General features: G+C 43.1%; 1 protein-coding gene across 1 annotated transcript in view; it reads right to left on the bottom strand.

The window, feature by feature from the left end:
* Positions 1–16,442, bottom strand: part of LOC119279566 (formin-like protein 5) — a 19,717-nt gene extending 3,275 nt beyond the window's left edge. Inside the window, exon 1 of the mRNA XM_037560766.1 lies at positions 16,412–16,442. Coding sequence (XP_037416663.1) covers positions 16,412–16,442 — 31 coding nt within the window. The remainder of the gene's footprint in view (positions 1–16,411) is intronic.
* Between the last annotated feature and the right edge of the window lie 735 nt (positions 16,443–17,177).

A 17,177-nucleotide genomic window follows, 5' to 3' on the forward strand; every position in this document is an offset into this window, starting at 1 on the left:
CGGATGTAGGTTCTCATAAAGTATTATTGTTGACATTACCCTTGATGTAAAAGGTTGGGAGGCGAAACTATAAGCCCCTATCTTTCTCTGTGTCTAATTGAAACTTCATACCCATAAGTATCGCGTGAGTGTTAGCAATTATGAAAGACTAAATGATAGTTGAGTATGTGGACTTGCTGAAAAGCTCTTATATTGACTCTTTCCGATGTTATGATAAATTGCAATTGCCTCAATAACTAAGATCATAGTTTGTTAGTTTTCAGTGAAGTTTCTAATTCATACTTTACATTGTGAATATGGTGTTACTTAAGCATCAGAAATCATATGGCAATATATATGTTGTTGTTCTAAAGATGATCATGATGCCCTCGTGTCCGTATTTTATTTTATTGACACCTCTATCTCTAAACATGTGGACATATTTTTCGATATCGGCTTTCGCTTGAGGACAAGCAAGGTCTAAGCTTGGGGGAGTTGATACGTCCATTTTGCATCATGCTTTTATATCAATATTTATTGTATTATGGGATGTTACTACACATTATGTCACAATACTTATACGTTTTCTCTCTTATTTTATAAGGTTTACATGAAGAGGAAGAACGCCGGCAGCTGGAATTCGGTGCTCGAAAAGAAGCAAATATTAGAGACCTATTCTGCACAACTTCAAAAGTCATGAAACTCCAAGAAAGTCAGTTTTGGAATATATTAAAAATATTGGGCGAAGAAAGTACCAGAGGGGGCCACCCGCCAGCCACGAGGGTGGAGGGCGCGCCCTACCCCCTGGGTGTGCCCCTGCCTCGTGGGCCACCTGGCAGGCCCCCGACGTCCGTCTTCTGCTATATGGTGTCTTTTGTCCTGGAAAAAATCATAAGGAAGCTTTCGGGATGAAGCATCATTGTCTCGAGGCGGAACTTGGGCAAGACCAATCTAGGGCTCCGGCGGAGCTGTTCTGCCGGGGAAACATCCCTCCGGGAGGGGGAAATCATCGCCATCGTCATCACCATCGATCCTCTCATCAAGAGGGGGTCAATCTCCATCAACATCTTTACCAGCACCATCTCCTCTCAAACCCTAGTTCATCTCTTGTATCCGATCTTTGTCTCAAAACCTCAGATTGGAACCTGGGGGTTGCTAGTAGTGTTGATTACTCCTTGTAGTTGATGCTAGGTTGTTTATTTGGTGGAAGATCATATGTTCAGATACTTAATGCATATTAATACCCCTCTAATTATGAACATGAATATGATTTGTGAGTAGTTACATTTGTTCCTGAGGACATGAGAGAACTCTTGTTATAAGTAATCATGTGAATTTGGTATTCGTTCGATATTTTGATGAGATGTATGTTGTCTCTCCTCTAGTGGTGTTATGTGAACATCGACTACATGACACTTCACCATGATTTGAGCCTAGGGGGAAGGCATGGGAAGTAATAAGTAGATGATGGGTTGCTAGGGTGACAGAAGCTTAAACCCTAGTTTATGCGTTGCTTTGTAAGGGGCTGATTTGGACCATATGTTTCATGCTATGGTTAGGTTTACCTTAATTCTTCTTTTGTAGTTGTGGATGCTTGCGAGAGGGGTTAATCATAAGTGGGATGCTTGTCCAAGGAAGGGCATTACCCAAGCACCGGTCCACCCACATATCAAATTATCAAAGTAACGAACACGAATCATATGAGCATGATGAAAACTAGCTTAACAGAAATTCACATGTGTCCTCGGGAGCTCTTTGCTTTATATAAGAGTTTGTCCTGGCTTGTCCTTTGCTACAAAAAGGATTGGGCCACCTTGTTGCACCTTAGTTACTTTTGTTACTTGTTACCCATTATGAATGACTATATCACAAAACTATCTGTTACCGATAATTTCAGTGCTTGCAGAGAATACCTTACTGAAAACCGCTTATCATTTCCTTCTGCTCCTCATTGAGTTTGACACTCTTACTTATCGAGAGGACTATGATAGATCCCCTATACTTGTGGGTCATCAGAGACCAAATGCACAAGATGATGATGGCCATATCATGTCACATATTTTGATTGCATGTGATGTTTATCTTGTATGCATCTTATTTTGCTTAGAACGACAGTAGCATTATAACATGATCCCTTCACTAAATTTCAAGGTAAAAGTGTTTTCCCTGAGTACGCACTGTTGGGAAAGTTTGTCGTTTCGAGCACCATGTGATGATTGGGTGTGATAGACTCTACGTTCACATATAACAGGTGTAAGTCAGATTTACACAAGGGGACTATACTTGGGTTAAACTTGTCGAGCCTAGCATGTACAGACATGGTCTTGGAACACTCGAGACCGAAAGGTCGAACATGAGTCATATAGTAGATATGATCAACATAGAGATGTTCACCATTGATCACTACCCCATCTCACGTGATGATCAGACATGGGTTAGTTGATTTGGATCATGTATCACTTAGAAAACTTGAGGGATGTTGTTTTAAGTGGGAGTTCATTAGTAATTTGATTAATTGAACTTAATTTATCATGAACTTAGTCATAATAGTTTTGCATATCTATGTTGTAGATCAATAGCTCGCGATATAGCTTCCCTATATTTTTGATATGTTCCTAGAGAAAACTAAGTTGAAATATGATAGTAGCAATGATGCGGACTGGGTCCGTGATCTGAGGATTATCCTCATTGCTGCACAGAAGAATTATGTCCTTGATGCACCGCTAGGTGACACACCTATTGCAGGAGCATATGCAGACGTTGTGAACGTTTGTCAAGCTCGATATGATGACTACTTAATAGTTTAGTGTGCCATGCTTTATGGCTTAGAACCGAGACTTCAAAAATGTTTTGAATGCCACCGAGCAAATAATATGTTCCAAGAGCTGAATTTGGTATTTCAGACTCACGCCCTTGTCGAGAGGTATGAGACCTCTGACAAGTACTTTGCCTACAAGATGGAGGAGAATAGCTCAACCAGTGAGCATGTGCTTAGAATGTATGGGTACTACAATCGCTTGAATCAAGTGGGAGTTAATCTTCCAGATAATATAGTGATTGACAAAGTTCTCTAGTCACTATCACCAAGCTACTAGAACTTTGTGATGAACTATAAATGGATGACGAAAACGATTCCCGAGCTCTTCGCGATGCTGAAATTGGCGAAGGTAGAAATCAAGAAAGAGCCTCAAGTGTTGATGATTAACAAAATCACTAGTTTCAAGAAAAAGGGCAAGAGAAAGAAAGGGAACTTCAAGAAGAATGGCAAGCAAGGTGCCACTCCCGGGAAGAAGCCCGAAGCTGGACCCAAGCCTGAAACTAAGTGCTTCTACTGCAAAGGGAATGGTCACTGGAAGCGGAACTGCCCCAGATACTTGGTGGATAAGAAGAATGGCAAAGTAAACAAAGGTATATTTGATATACATGTTATTGATGTGTAATTTACTAGAGTTTATAGCAACCCCTCGGTATTTTATACCGGTTCAGTTGCTAAGATTAGTAACTCAAAACAGGAGTTGAAAAATAAACAGAGACTAGTTAAAAGCAAGGTGACGATGTGTGTTGGAAATGATTCCAAGGTTAATATGATCACCATCGCACACTCCCTCTACCTTTGGGATTAGTGTTGAACCTAAATAAATGTTATTTGGTATTTGCAGCATGAATATGATTAGATCATGTTTATTGCAATGCGTTTATTCATTTAAGTCAGAGAATAATTGTTGTTCTGTTTACATGAATAAAACCTTCTATGGTCATACACCCAATGTGAATGGTTTATTGAATCTTGATCGTAGTGATACACATATTCATAATATTGACAGCAAAAGATGCAAACTTGACGATGATAGTGCAACATATTTGTGGCACTACCGTTTAGGTCATATTGGTGTAAAGCGCATGAAGAAACTCCATGCAGATGGACTTTTGGAATCACTTGATTATGAATCAATTGATACTTGCGAACCATGCCTCATGGGCAAGATGAGTAAGACTCCGTTCTCCCGAACAATAGAGCGAGCTAATGACTTATTTTAAATAATACATACCGATGTATGCGGTCCGATGAGTGTTGAAGCACACGGTGGGTATCATTATTTTCTGACCTTAACAGATGATTTCAGTAGGTATGGGTATATCTACTTCATGAAACACAAGTCTGAAACATTTGAAAAGTTCAAAGAATTTCATAGTGAAGTGGAGAATCATCGTAGCAAGAAAATAAAGTTTCTATGATCTGATCGCGGAGGCAAATACTTGATTTACGAGTTTGGCCTTCATTTAAAACAATGTGGAATTGTTTCACAATTCACGCCACCTGGAACACCACAGCATATTGGTGTGTCCGAACGTCTTAATCGTACTTTATTAGATATGGTGCATTCTATGATGTCTCTTACCGATTTACCACTATAGTTTTCGGATTATGCATTAGACACAGCTGCATTCACATTAAATAGGGCAACGTCTAAATCCGTTGAGACGACACCGTATGAACTATGGCTTGGCAAGAAACCTAAACTACCGTTTCTTAAAGTTTAGGGTTGCGACACTTATGTCAAAAGGCTTTAGCCTGATAAGCTCGAACCCAAATCGGAGAAGTGCATCTTCATATGATACCCTAAAGAAACAATTGGGTACACCTTCTATCATAGATCTGAAGGCAATATCTTTTTTGTGAAGAATGGAACATTTCTAGAGAAGGAGTTTCTCTCGAAAGAAGTGAGTGGGAGGAAAGTATAACTTGACGAGGTAATTGTACCTTCTCTCAATTTGGAAAGTAGTACATCAAAGAAATCCGTTACCGTGATGCCTACACCAACTAGAGAGGAAGCTAAACATGATGATCATGAAACTTCAGATCAAGTTGATACAGTACTTCGCAAGTCGAACAGAGCACGTTCCGCATCAGAGTGGTACGGTAATCCTGTCTTGAAAGTCATGTTACTAGACCATGGCAAACCTACGAACTATGAAGAAGATATGATGAGCCCAGATTCCGATAAATGCCTTGAGGCCATGAAATCTGAGATAGGATCCATGTATGAGAACAAAGTGTGGACTTTGGTGGATGATCGGCAAGCCATTGAGAATAAATGGATCTTCAAGAAGAATATTCACGCTGATGGTAGTGTCACCGTCTACAAAGCTCGACTTGTCGCGAAAGGTTTTTGAAAATTTCAAGTGGTTGACTACGGTGAGACCTTCTCACCCGTAGTGATGCTTAAGTCAGTCCGAATCATGTTAGCAAGTGCCGCATTTTATGATTATGAAATTTGGCAAATGGACGTCAAAACTGCATTCCTTAATGAATATCTCAGAGAAGAATTATATATGATGCAACCAGTAGGTTTTGTCAATCCTAAAGGTGCTAACAAAGTGTGCAAGCTCCAACGATCCATCTATGGATTGGTGCAAGCATCTCGGAGTTGGAATATACGCTTTGATGAGGTGATCAAAGCATATGGTTTTATACAGACTTACGGTGAAGCCTGTATTTACAAGAAATTGAGTGGGAGCTCTGTAGCATTTTTGATATTATATGTGGATGACATATTGTTGATTGGAAATGATATAGAATTTCTGGATAGCCTAAATGGATACTTGAATAAGAATTTTTCAATTAAAGACCTCGATGAAGCTGCTTACATATTGGGCATCAAGATCTATAGAGATAGATCAAGACGCTTGATAAGATTTTCAATGACTACATACCTTGAAAAGATTTTGAAGGAGTTCAAAATAGATTAGTCAAAGAAGGAGTTCTAGCCTGTATTGTGAGGTGTGAAGTTGAGTAAGACTCAAAGCCTGACCACGACGGAAGATAGAGAGAAAATGAAAGTCATTTCCTATACCTCGGCCATAGGTTCTATAAAGTATGTCACGCTGCATACCAAACCTGTTGTGTACCTTGCCACGAGTTTGGCAAGGGGGTACAATAGTGAACCAGGAGTAGATCACTGGACAACGGTCAAAATTATCCTTAGAGTACTAAGGATTCTCGGATATGGAGGTGATAAAGAGTTCGTCGTAAAGAGTTATGTCGATGCAAGCTTTGACACCGATCTGGATGACTCTGAGTCTCGATCTAGATACATATTGAAAGTGGGAGCAATTAGCTAGACTAGCTCCATGCAGAGCATTGTAGACATAGAAATTTGCAAAATACATACGGATCTGAATGTGACAGACCCGGTGACTAAACCTCTCTCACAAACAAAACTGTTGGGGAACGTAGTAATTTCAAAAAAAATCCTACGCACACTCAAGATCATGGTGATGCATAGCGACAAGAGGGGAGAGTGTTGTCCACGTACCCCCGTAGATCGATAGCGGAAGCGTTATAACAACGCGGTTGATGTAGTCGTACATCTTCATGGCCCGACCGATCAAGCACCAAAACTACGGCACCTCCGAGTTCTAGCACACGTTCAGCTCGATGATGATCCCCGGACTCCGATCCAGCAAAGTGTTGGGGAAGAGTTCTGTCAGCACAACGGCGTGGTGACGATCTTGATGTTCTACCATCGTAGGGCTTCGCCTAAGCACCGCTATAGTATTATCGAGGTGGACTATGGTGGAGGGGGGCACCGCACACGGCTAAGAGATCCAAGGGATCAATTGTTGTTGTGCCTAGAGGTGCCCCCTGCCCCCGTATATAAAGGATCAAGGGGGAGGGGGCGGCCGGCCAGGAGGAGGCGCGCCAAGGGGGAGTCCTACTCCCACCGGGAGTAGGACTCCTCCTTCCCTTGTTGGAGTAGGAGAGAAGGAAAGAGGGGGAGAGGAGGAAGGAAAAGGGGGCTGCACCCCTTGTCCAATTCGGACCAGAGGGGGGCTGTGCACCTCCTTCCTTTCGGCCTCTCTCCTCTATTCCCGTATGGCCCAATAAGGCCCATATACTCCCAGCGGATTCCCGTAACTCTTCGGTACTCCGAAAAAAAATACCCGAATCACTCGGTACCTTTCCGAAGTCCGAATATAGTCGTCCAATATATTGATCTTTACGACTCAAGCATTTCGAGACTCCTCTTCATGTCCCCGATCTCATCCGGGACTCCGAACTCCTTCAGTACATCAAAACTCATAAACTCATAATATAACTGTCATCGAAACCTTAAGCTTGCGGACCTTACGGGTTCGAGAACAATGTAGACATGACCGAGACACGTCTCCGGTCAATAACCAATAGCGGAACCTAGATGCTCATATTGGTTCCCACATATTCTACGAAGATCTTTGTCGGTCAGACCACATAACAACATACGTTGTTCCCTTTGTCATCGGTATGTTACTTGCCCGAGATTCTATCATCGGTATCTCAATACCTAGTTCAATCTCGTTACCGGCAAGTCTCTTTACTCGTTCCGTAATACATCATCCCGCAACTAACTCATTAGTTGCAATGCTTGCAAGGCTTAAATGATGTGTATTACCGAGAGGGCCCAGAGATACCTCTCCGACAATCGGAGTGACAAATCCTAATCTCGAAATACACCAACCCAACATGTACCTTCGGAGACACCTATAAAGCACCTTTATAATCACCCAGTTACGTTGTGACATTTGGTAACACACAATGTGTTCCTCCGGTAAACGGGAGTTGCATAATCTCATATTCATAGGAACATGTATAAGTCATGAAGAAAGCAACATCAACATACTAAATGATCGTGTGCTAAGCTAACGGAATGGGTCATGTCAATCACATCATTCTCCTAATGATGTGATCCCGTTAATCAAATGACAACTCATGTCAATGGCTAGGAAACATAACCATCTTTGATCAACGAGCTAGCCAAGTAGAGGCATACTAGTGACAATTTGTTTGCCTATGTATTCACACATGTATTATGTTTCCAGTTAATACAATTCTAGCATGAATAATAAACATTTATCATGATATAAGGAAATAAATAATAACTTTATTATTGCCTCTAGGGCATATTTTCTTCAGTCTCCCACTTGCACTAGAGTCAATAATCTAGTTCACAGCATCATGTGATTCAACACCAATATTCACATCTGTATGTGATTAACACCCATAGTTCACATCGTCATGTGACCAACACCCGAAGGGTTTACTAGAGTCAATAATCTAGTTCACATCGCTATGTGATTAACACCCAAAGAGTACTAAGGTATGATCATGTTTTGCTCGTGAGAGAAGTTTAGTCGACGAGTCTGTCATTTCAGAGCCGTATGTATTTTGCAAATATTCTATGTCTACAATGCTTTGCACGGAGCTACTCTAGATAATTGCTCCCACTTTCAATATGTATCCAGATTGAGACTTAGAGTCATCTGGATCGGTGTAAAAGCTTGCATCGATGTAACTCTTTACGACGAACTCTTTTATCACCTCCATAATCGAGAAACATCTCCTTAGTCCTCACTAAGGATATTCTTGACCGCTGTCCAGTGATCTACTCTTAGATCAAAATTGTATTCCTTTGCCAAACTCAGAGCAAGGTATACAATAGGTCTGGTACACAGCATAGCATACTTTATAGAACCTATGACTGAGGCATAGGGAATGACCTTTCATTCTCTTTCTATTTTCTGCCATGGTCGGGTTTTGAGTCTTACTCAACTTTCACACCTTGCAACACAGGCAAGAACTCTTTCTTTGACTGTTCCATTTTGAACTACTTCAAAATCTTGTCAAGATATGTACTCATTGAAAAATCTTATCAAGCGTCTTGATCTATCTCTATAGATCTTGATGCTCAATATGTAAGCAGCTTCACCGAGGTCTTTCTTTGAAAAACTCCTTTCAAACACTCCTTTCTGCTTTCCAGAAAATTCTACATCATTTCTGATCAACAATATGTCACTCACATATACTTATCAGAAAGGCATTAGTTATCCCACTCACTTTATTGTAAATACAGACTTCACTGCAAGTCCGTATAAAACTATATGCTTTGATCAACTTATCAAGCGTATATTCCAACTCCGAGATGCTTGCACCAGTCCATTGATGGATCGCTGGAGTTTGCACATTTTGTTAGCACCTTTCGGATCGACAAAACCTTCTGGTTGCATCATATACAACTCTTCTTCCAGAAATCCATTCAGGAACACAGTTTTGATATCCATTTGCCAGATTTCATAAAATGTGGCAATTGCTAACATGATTCGGACAGACTTAAGCATCATTACGAGTGAGAAAATCTCATCGTATTCAACACCTTGAACTTGTCGAAAACCATTCGCAACAAGTCGAGCTTTGTAGATAGTAACACTACTATCAGTGTCCGTCTTCCTCTTGAAGATCCATTTATTTTCTATGGCTTGCCGATCATCGGGCAAGTCCACCAAAGTCCACACTTTGTTCTCATACATGGATCCTATCTCAGATTTCATGGCCTCCAGCCATTTCGCGGAATCTGGGCTCATCATTGCTTCCTCATAGTTCATAGGTTCGCCATGGTCAAGTAACATGACTTCCAGAATAGGATTACCGTACCACTCTGGTGCGGATCTTACTCTGGTTGACCTACAAGGTTCGGTAGTAACTTGATCTGAAGTTACATAATCATCATCATTACCTTCCTCACTAATTGGTGTAGGAATCACAGGAACAAAATTCTGTGATGAACTACTTTCCAATAAGGGAGTAGGTACAGTTGCCTCATCAAGTTCTATTTTCCTCCCACTCACTTCTTTCGAGAGAAACTTCTTCTCTAGAAAGGATCCATTCTTAGCAACGAATCTTGCTTTCGGATCTGTGATAGAAGGTGTACCCAACAGTTTCCTTTGGGTATTCTATGAAGACGCACTTCTCTGATTTGGGTTCGAGCTTATCAGGTTGAAAGTATAGGGAGAGTGTGATGATGATCATATCAATCTTGGAACTACTTCCAACACACATCGTCACTTCACCCTCAACTAGTCTCTATTTATTCTGTAACTCCTGTTTCGAGTTACTAATCTTAGCAACCGAACAAGTATCAAATACTCAGGGGTTACTATAAACACTAGTAAAGTACACATCAATAACATGTATATCAAATATACCCTTGTTCACTTCGCCATCCTTCTTATCCACCAAATATTCCGGGCATTTCCGCTTCTAGTGACCATTTCCTTTGCAGTATAATCACTCAGTTTCAGGCTTTGGTCCAGCTTTGGGCTTCTTTGCGGGAGTGACAACTTGCTTGCCATTCTACTTGAAGTTCCCTTTCTTTTCCTTTACCCTTTTCTTGAAACTAGTGATCTTGTTAATCATCAACACTTGATGCTCTTTTCTTGATTTCTACCTTCATTGATTTCAGCATCACGAAGAGCTCGGGAATCATTTTCGTCATCCCTTGCATTATAATTTATCACGAAGTTCAAGTAACTTGGTGATGGTGACTAGAGAACTCTGTCAATCACTATCTTATCTGGAAGATTGACTCCCACTTGATTCAAGCGATTGTTAGTACTCAGTCAATCTAAGCACTTGCTCACTAGTTGAGCAATTCTCCTCCATCTTTTTAGCTATAGAACTTGTTGGAGACTTCATATCTCTCAACTCGGGTATTTGCTTGAAATATTAACTTCAACTCCTGGAACATCTCATATGGTCCATGACGTTCAAAATGTCTTTGAAGTCCTGATTCTAAGCTGTTAAGCATGGTGCACTAAACTATCAAGTAGTCATCACATTGAGCTAGCCAAACGTTCATAACGTCTGCATCTGCTCCTGCAATACGTTTGTCACCTAGCGGTGCATCAAGGACATATTTTTTCTATGCAGCAACGAGCATAATCCTCGAATCACGGATCGAATCCGCATCATTGCTACTAACATCTTTCAACATAGTTTTTCTCTAGGAATCATATCAAAATAAACATATGAAAGCAACAACGCGAGCTATTGATCTACAACATAATTTGCAAAATACTACCAGGACTAAGTTCATGATAAATTAAAGTTCAATTAATCATATTACTTAAGAACTCCCACTTAGATAGACATCCCTCTAATCATCTAAGTGATCACGTGATCCAAATCAACTAAACCATAACCGATCATCACGTGAAATGGAGTAGTTTTCAATGGTGAACATCACTATGTTGATCATATCAGTATATGATTCACGCTCGGCCTTTTGGTCTCAGTGTTCCGAGGCCATATCTGCATATGCTAGGCTCGTCAAGTTTAACCTGAGTATTCTGTGTGTGCAAAACTGGCTTGCACCTGTTGTAGATGGACGTAGAGCTTATCACACCCGATCATCACGGGGTGTCTGGGCACGACAAACTTTGGCAACGGTGCATACTCAGGGAGAACACTTTTTATCTTGAAATTTAGTGAGAGATCATCTTATAATGCTACCGTCAATCAAAACAAAATAAGATGTATAAAAGATAAACATCATATGCAATCAAAGATATGTGACATGATATGGCCATCATCATCTTGTGCCTTTGATCTCCATCTCCAAAGCATCGTCATGATTTCCATCGTCACCGGCATGACACCATGATCTCCATCATCTTGATCTATATCAATGTGTCGTCACATGGTCGTCTCGCCAACTATTGCTCTTGCAACTATTGCTATCGCATAGCGATAAAGTAAAGCAATTATTTGGCGCTTGCATCTTATGCAATAAAGAGACAATCATAAGGCTTCTGCCAGTTGTCGATAACTTCAACAAAACATGATCATCTCATACAACAACTTATATCTCATCACGTCTTGACCATATCACATCACAACATGCCCTGCAAAAATAAGTTAGACGTCCTCTACTTTGTAGTTGCAAGTTTTACGTGGCTGCTACGGGCTGGGCAAGAACCGTTCTTACCTACGCATCAAAACCACAACGATAGTTTGTCAAGTTGGTGTTGTTTTAACCTTCGCAAGGACCGGGCGTAACCACACTCGGTTCAACTAAAGTTGGAGAAACTCACACCCGCCAGCCACCTGTGTGCAAAGCACGTCGGTAGAACCAGTCTCGTGTAAGCGTACACGTAATGTCGACCCGGGCCGCTTCATCCAACAATACCGCCGAACCAAAGTATGACATGCTGGTAAGCAATATGACTTATATCACCCACAACTCACTTGTGTTCTACTCGTGCATATAACATCAACGCATAAAACCTAGGCTCGGATGCCACTGTTGGGGAACGTAGTAATTTCAAAAAAAAATCCTACACACACTCAAGATCATGGTGATGCATAACAACGAGAGGGGAGAGTGTTGTCCACGTACCCTCGTAGACCGATAGCGGAAGCGTTATAACAACACGGTTGATGTAGTCGTACGTCTTCACGGCCCGACCGATCAAGCACCGAAACTACGGCACCTCCGAGTTCTAGCACACGCTCAGCTCGATGACGATCCCCAGACTCCGATCCAGCAAAGTGTCGGGGAAGAGTTCTGTCAGCACGACGGCGTGGTGATGATCTTGATGTTCTACCGTCGCAGGGCTTCGCCTAAGCACCACTACAGTATTATCGAGGTGGACTATGGTGGAGGGGGGCACCGCACACGGCTAAGAGATCCAAGGGATCAATTGTTGTTGTGCCTAGAGGTGCCCCCCTACCCCCGTATATAAAGGATCAAGGGGGAGGGGTCGGTCGGCCAGGAGGAGGCGCGCCAAGGGGGGAGTCCTACTCCCACCGGGAGTAGGACTCCTCCTTCCCTTGTTGGAGTAGGAGAGAAGGAAAGAGGGGGAGCGGAGGAAGGAAAAGGGGGCTGCACCCCTTGTCCAATTCGGACCAGAGGGGGGCTGCGCGCCTCCTTCCTTTCGGCCTCTCTCCTCTATTCCTGTATGGCCCAATAAGGCCCATATACTCCCCGGCGAATTCCCGCAACTCTCCGGTACTCCGAAAAAAATACCCGAATCACTCGGAACCTTTCCGAAGTCCGAATATAGTCGTCCAATATATCGATCTTTACGTCTCGGCCATTTCGAGACTCCTCGTCATGTCCCCGATCTCATCCGGGACTCCGAACTCCTTCGGTACATCAAAACTCATAAACTCATAATATAACTGTCATCGAAACCTTAAGTATGCGGACCGTACGGGTTCGAGAACAATGTAGACATGACCGAGACACGTCGCCGATCAATAACCAATAGCGGAACCTGGATGCTCATATTGGTTCCCACATATTCTACGAGATCTTTATCGGTCAGACCGCATGACAACATACGTTGTTTCCTTTGTCATCTGTATGTTACTTGCCCGAGATTCGATCATCGGTATCTCAATACCTAGTTCAATCTCGTTACTGGCAAGTCTCTTTACTCATTCCGTAATACATCATCTCGCAACTAACTCATTAGTTGCAATGCTTGTAAGGCTTAAGTGATGTGTATTACCGAGAGGGCCCAAAGATACCTCTCCGACAATCGAAGTGACAAATCCTAATCTCGAAATACGCCAACCCAACATGTACCTTCGGAGACACCTGTAGAGCACCTTTATAATCACCCAGTTATGTTGTGACGTTTGGTAGCACACAAAGTGTTCCTCCGGTAAACGGGAGTTGCATAAGCTCATAGTCACAGGAACATGTATAAGTCATGAAGAAAGCAACAGCAGCATACTAAACGATCGTGTGCTAAGCTAACGGAATGGGTCATGTCAATCACATCATTCTTCTACTGATGTGATCCCGTTAATCAAATGACAACTCATGTCAATGGCTAGGAAACATAACCATCTTTGATCAACGAGCTAGTCAAGTAGAGGCATACTAGTGACAATCTGTTTGTCTATGTATTCACACATGTATTATGTTTCCGGTTAATACAATTCTAGCATGAATAAATAAACATTTATCATCATATAAGGAAATAAATAATAACTTTATTATTGCCTCTAGGGCATATTTCCTTCAAAAACATGATCACACCTTAGTACTCTTTGTGTGTTAATCACATGGCGATGTGAACTAGATTATTGACTCTAGTAAACCCTTTGGGTGTTGGTCACATGGCGATGTGAACTATGGGTGTTAAATCACATGGCGATGTGAACTATTGGTGTTAATCACATGGCGATGTGAACCAGATTATTGACTCTAGTGCAAGTGGGAGACTGAAGGAAATAAGCCCTAGAGGCAATAATAAAGATAATAAAGTTGTTATTTTATATTTCCTTATTCAGGATAAAGGTTTATTATTCATGCTATAATTGTATTGATTGGAAACCTTAATACATGTGTGAATACATAAACAAACACCGTGTCCGTAGTGAGCCTCTACTAGACTAGCTCGTTTATCAAAGATGCTTAAGGTTTCGTAACCATTGACATGAGTTGTCATTTGATAATGGGATCACATCATTAGGAGAATGATGTGATGGACAAGACCCATCCATTAGCTTAGCATTATGATCGTTCAGTTTTATTGCTATTGCTTTCTTCATGTCAAATACATATTCCTTCGACTATGAGATTATCTAACTCCTGGATACCAGAGGAATGTCTTGTGTGCTATCAAACATCACAACATAACTGGGTGATCACAAAGATGCTCTAAAGGTATCTCTGAAGGTGTCTGTCGAGTTGGCGTAAATCGAGATTGGGATTTGTCACTTTGTGTATGGGAGAGGTATCTCTGGGCCCTCTCGGTAATACACATCACAAGAAGCTTGCAAGCGAAGTGACTAAGGAGTTAGTTGAAATATGATGTATTACGGAACGAGTAAAGAGACTTGCCTGTAACGAGATTGAACTAGGTATAGAGATACCGACGATCGAATCTCGGGCAAGTAACATACCGACAGACAAAGGGAATTATGTATGTTGTCATAAAGGTTGAACCGATAAAAGGTCTTCGTGGAATAGGTAGGAATCAATATGGGCATCCAGGTCCCGCTATTGGTTATTGAAAGGAGAGGTGTCTCGGTCATGACTACATAACTCCCGAACCCGTAGGGTCGCACGCTTAACGTTCGCTGACGCTAGAGTAGTATTGGGATATTTGATGAGTGGTAACAAATATTGTTCGTAGTCCCGGATGAGATCTCGGATGTCATGAGGAGTCTTAGAATGGTCGAGAGGTAAAGATTTATATATGGGAAGTCATATTTTGGGTTCCGAAAAAAAGTGCAGTTTTTCGGTATTGTCCGAGAAGCTTCTAGAAGGTTCAGGGGGATTCCAGAGGGGTCCGGATGTCCACAAGTGGGTCCACCACGACCCAAGGTATAGAATGGGCTGTGGGGTGGTGCCCTGGCCTTATTGGGCTAGGCGCACCAAGTCCTCAAAAGCCCATGTGGCTAGGGAAGGGAAAATGAGTCCTAGTAGGAATAGGATTGGACTTGGAGTCCAAGTCCTCTCCCCCTTAGATGTTCCCTAGGGCTTGCAGGAGCTATTTCCCACGCCCCTCCACCTATATATAGAGGGGAGGGGCAACCCAAGAGGACACACCAAGCCCTTGGCGCCCCTCTCTCTCCCTTTACTCCGTAGTTCCACCGCCTCGTCCCGGTGATGCTTAGTGTAACACTGTCGGTACTCCATCACCATCATCACCACCCTACCATCATGTTGGTTGTGATCCCATCTACTTCGCCTCTCTCGCTTTCTGGATCAAGAAGGAGTAGACGTCATCGAGCCGCACGTGTGCTAAACTCGGAGGTGCCGTCCGTTCGGCACTAGATCAGTTGGATTGTGATCGGATCGCGAAGAGTACGACTACATCAACCACGTTGTTAAACGCTTCTGCTTACGGTTAGTGAAGGTATGTAGACACACTCTCCTCTCTCATTGCTATGCATCTCCATGGATAGATCTTGCATGTGCGTAGAAAGTTTTTGTTTTCCATGCAACTTTTCCCAACACAACGGTCTCGGGGTCTACCGGAGAGAAGAGGGGAAAGAAACAGTAAATACAAGCAACAGATGCCTGACAAGTCAACAGGCAGAGCTAGAGGTGTTCTAACGCGGTGCTACCCGATACCCGTGAAGGGGGATAACATCTGGGAATGTTTTCCCGAAGTTTGACATTTTTGGACAAATGAAACAAAGGGGAATGGTTGCATGTTCGCTATGCGAGGGGCATGTAACAGATAAACGAGGAGCGTATTCGGATTCATCATATTTTTCTGAGCAACTTTCATGTATAAAACTTTTTCATCCGAGATACGGATTATTTTATATGATTTTCTAAAGTTTTAACAATATTCTGAAAATATTATTAATTCAAAAATAATGAGTAAATGCTAGGTGCACCCAGATCCGTGTACACATAAGTGTACCAGAGGGTGACATGTGGGTCCAGGGGGTCCCAGTTGACCAGTTAACGTTTGACTGGTCAACAGGGGTGGGTCGCCCTGTCATTGACTCACCTAACAAATTACTGATTTCACTAACTAATCTAGTTCATTAGGTTAATTAAGTTAATTAATCATTTAATTAATTAGTTAGTTAATTTTTTTATTAATATCATTATTTATTTATTTTTAATGTTTTTTATCTAACCAGGGGCATGGGGCTCCCTGGCGGTTGGCATGGGCTTAGCGGGCGATGGGTTACGAGCGCTGGGGCGGGGCGCACCCAGGCGCCCATCACGCGAGGGGGCGAGGCCGGCCGACCGGGGCTGTGCCCGGCAGCGGCGAGGCCACGGCGGGGCAGCACTGGGGCGCGGAGCGAAGGAGCGCAGGGGAGCGAGCCGCGGGCGCGACTAGGCGCCGGCGGGCATCGTGGCGGCGGCGGCGGCCGCACAGGAAGCAGCAGGAGTGGGCGAGCGGGAGCGGTAGGCACGGCGGCTAGTAGTGGTAGCAGGCGGCGTGAGGAGCAGCTAGACGGGACAACGGCATCGGGCGGCCAGGGAGCAAGGCCGGCGAGGCCAGCGCATGCGCGGCAGGCGTGGGGCGCGCCTGTGGGAGGCCGGGTGCGACGAACATGGCTGCGGGTTGGGCGCGTCGACGGGGATGACGAGGGATGCAGCGGGCAGTGGCAGCTATAGTAGCATAGCATCAATAGTAAGTCGCAACAAGTCCACGCATGGGGTCGCGTGCACAGCAGCAGCAACAACGCAGGAGCAGCAACTGCACGTACGCGTATGCGGGGTTCAGGTACAATGGTGACGGCGGCCTACGGCGCCAAAGAGGCCAGGGGAGAGAGGGAGGAGATGCGTGTGCTCACTGGGTGGCACATGATGGCCGATGAGTGGATGAGGAGCAGCAGAGGCGATCGCTGGAGTCGAAGAAGGCGGCGGCGACCCGAGGCAGAGGAGGTGGAGGAC

Source organism: Triticum dicoccoides, chromosome 3B (assembly GCF_002162155.2).
Source record: "Triticum dicoccoides isolate Atlit2015 ecotype Zavitan chromosome 3B, WEW_v2.0, whole genome shotgun sequence".
NCBI classification, from domain to species: Eukaryota; Viridiplantae; Streptophyta; class Magnoliopsida; order Poales; family Poaceae; genus Triticum; species Triticum dicoccoides.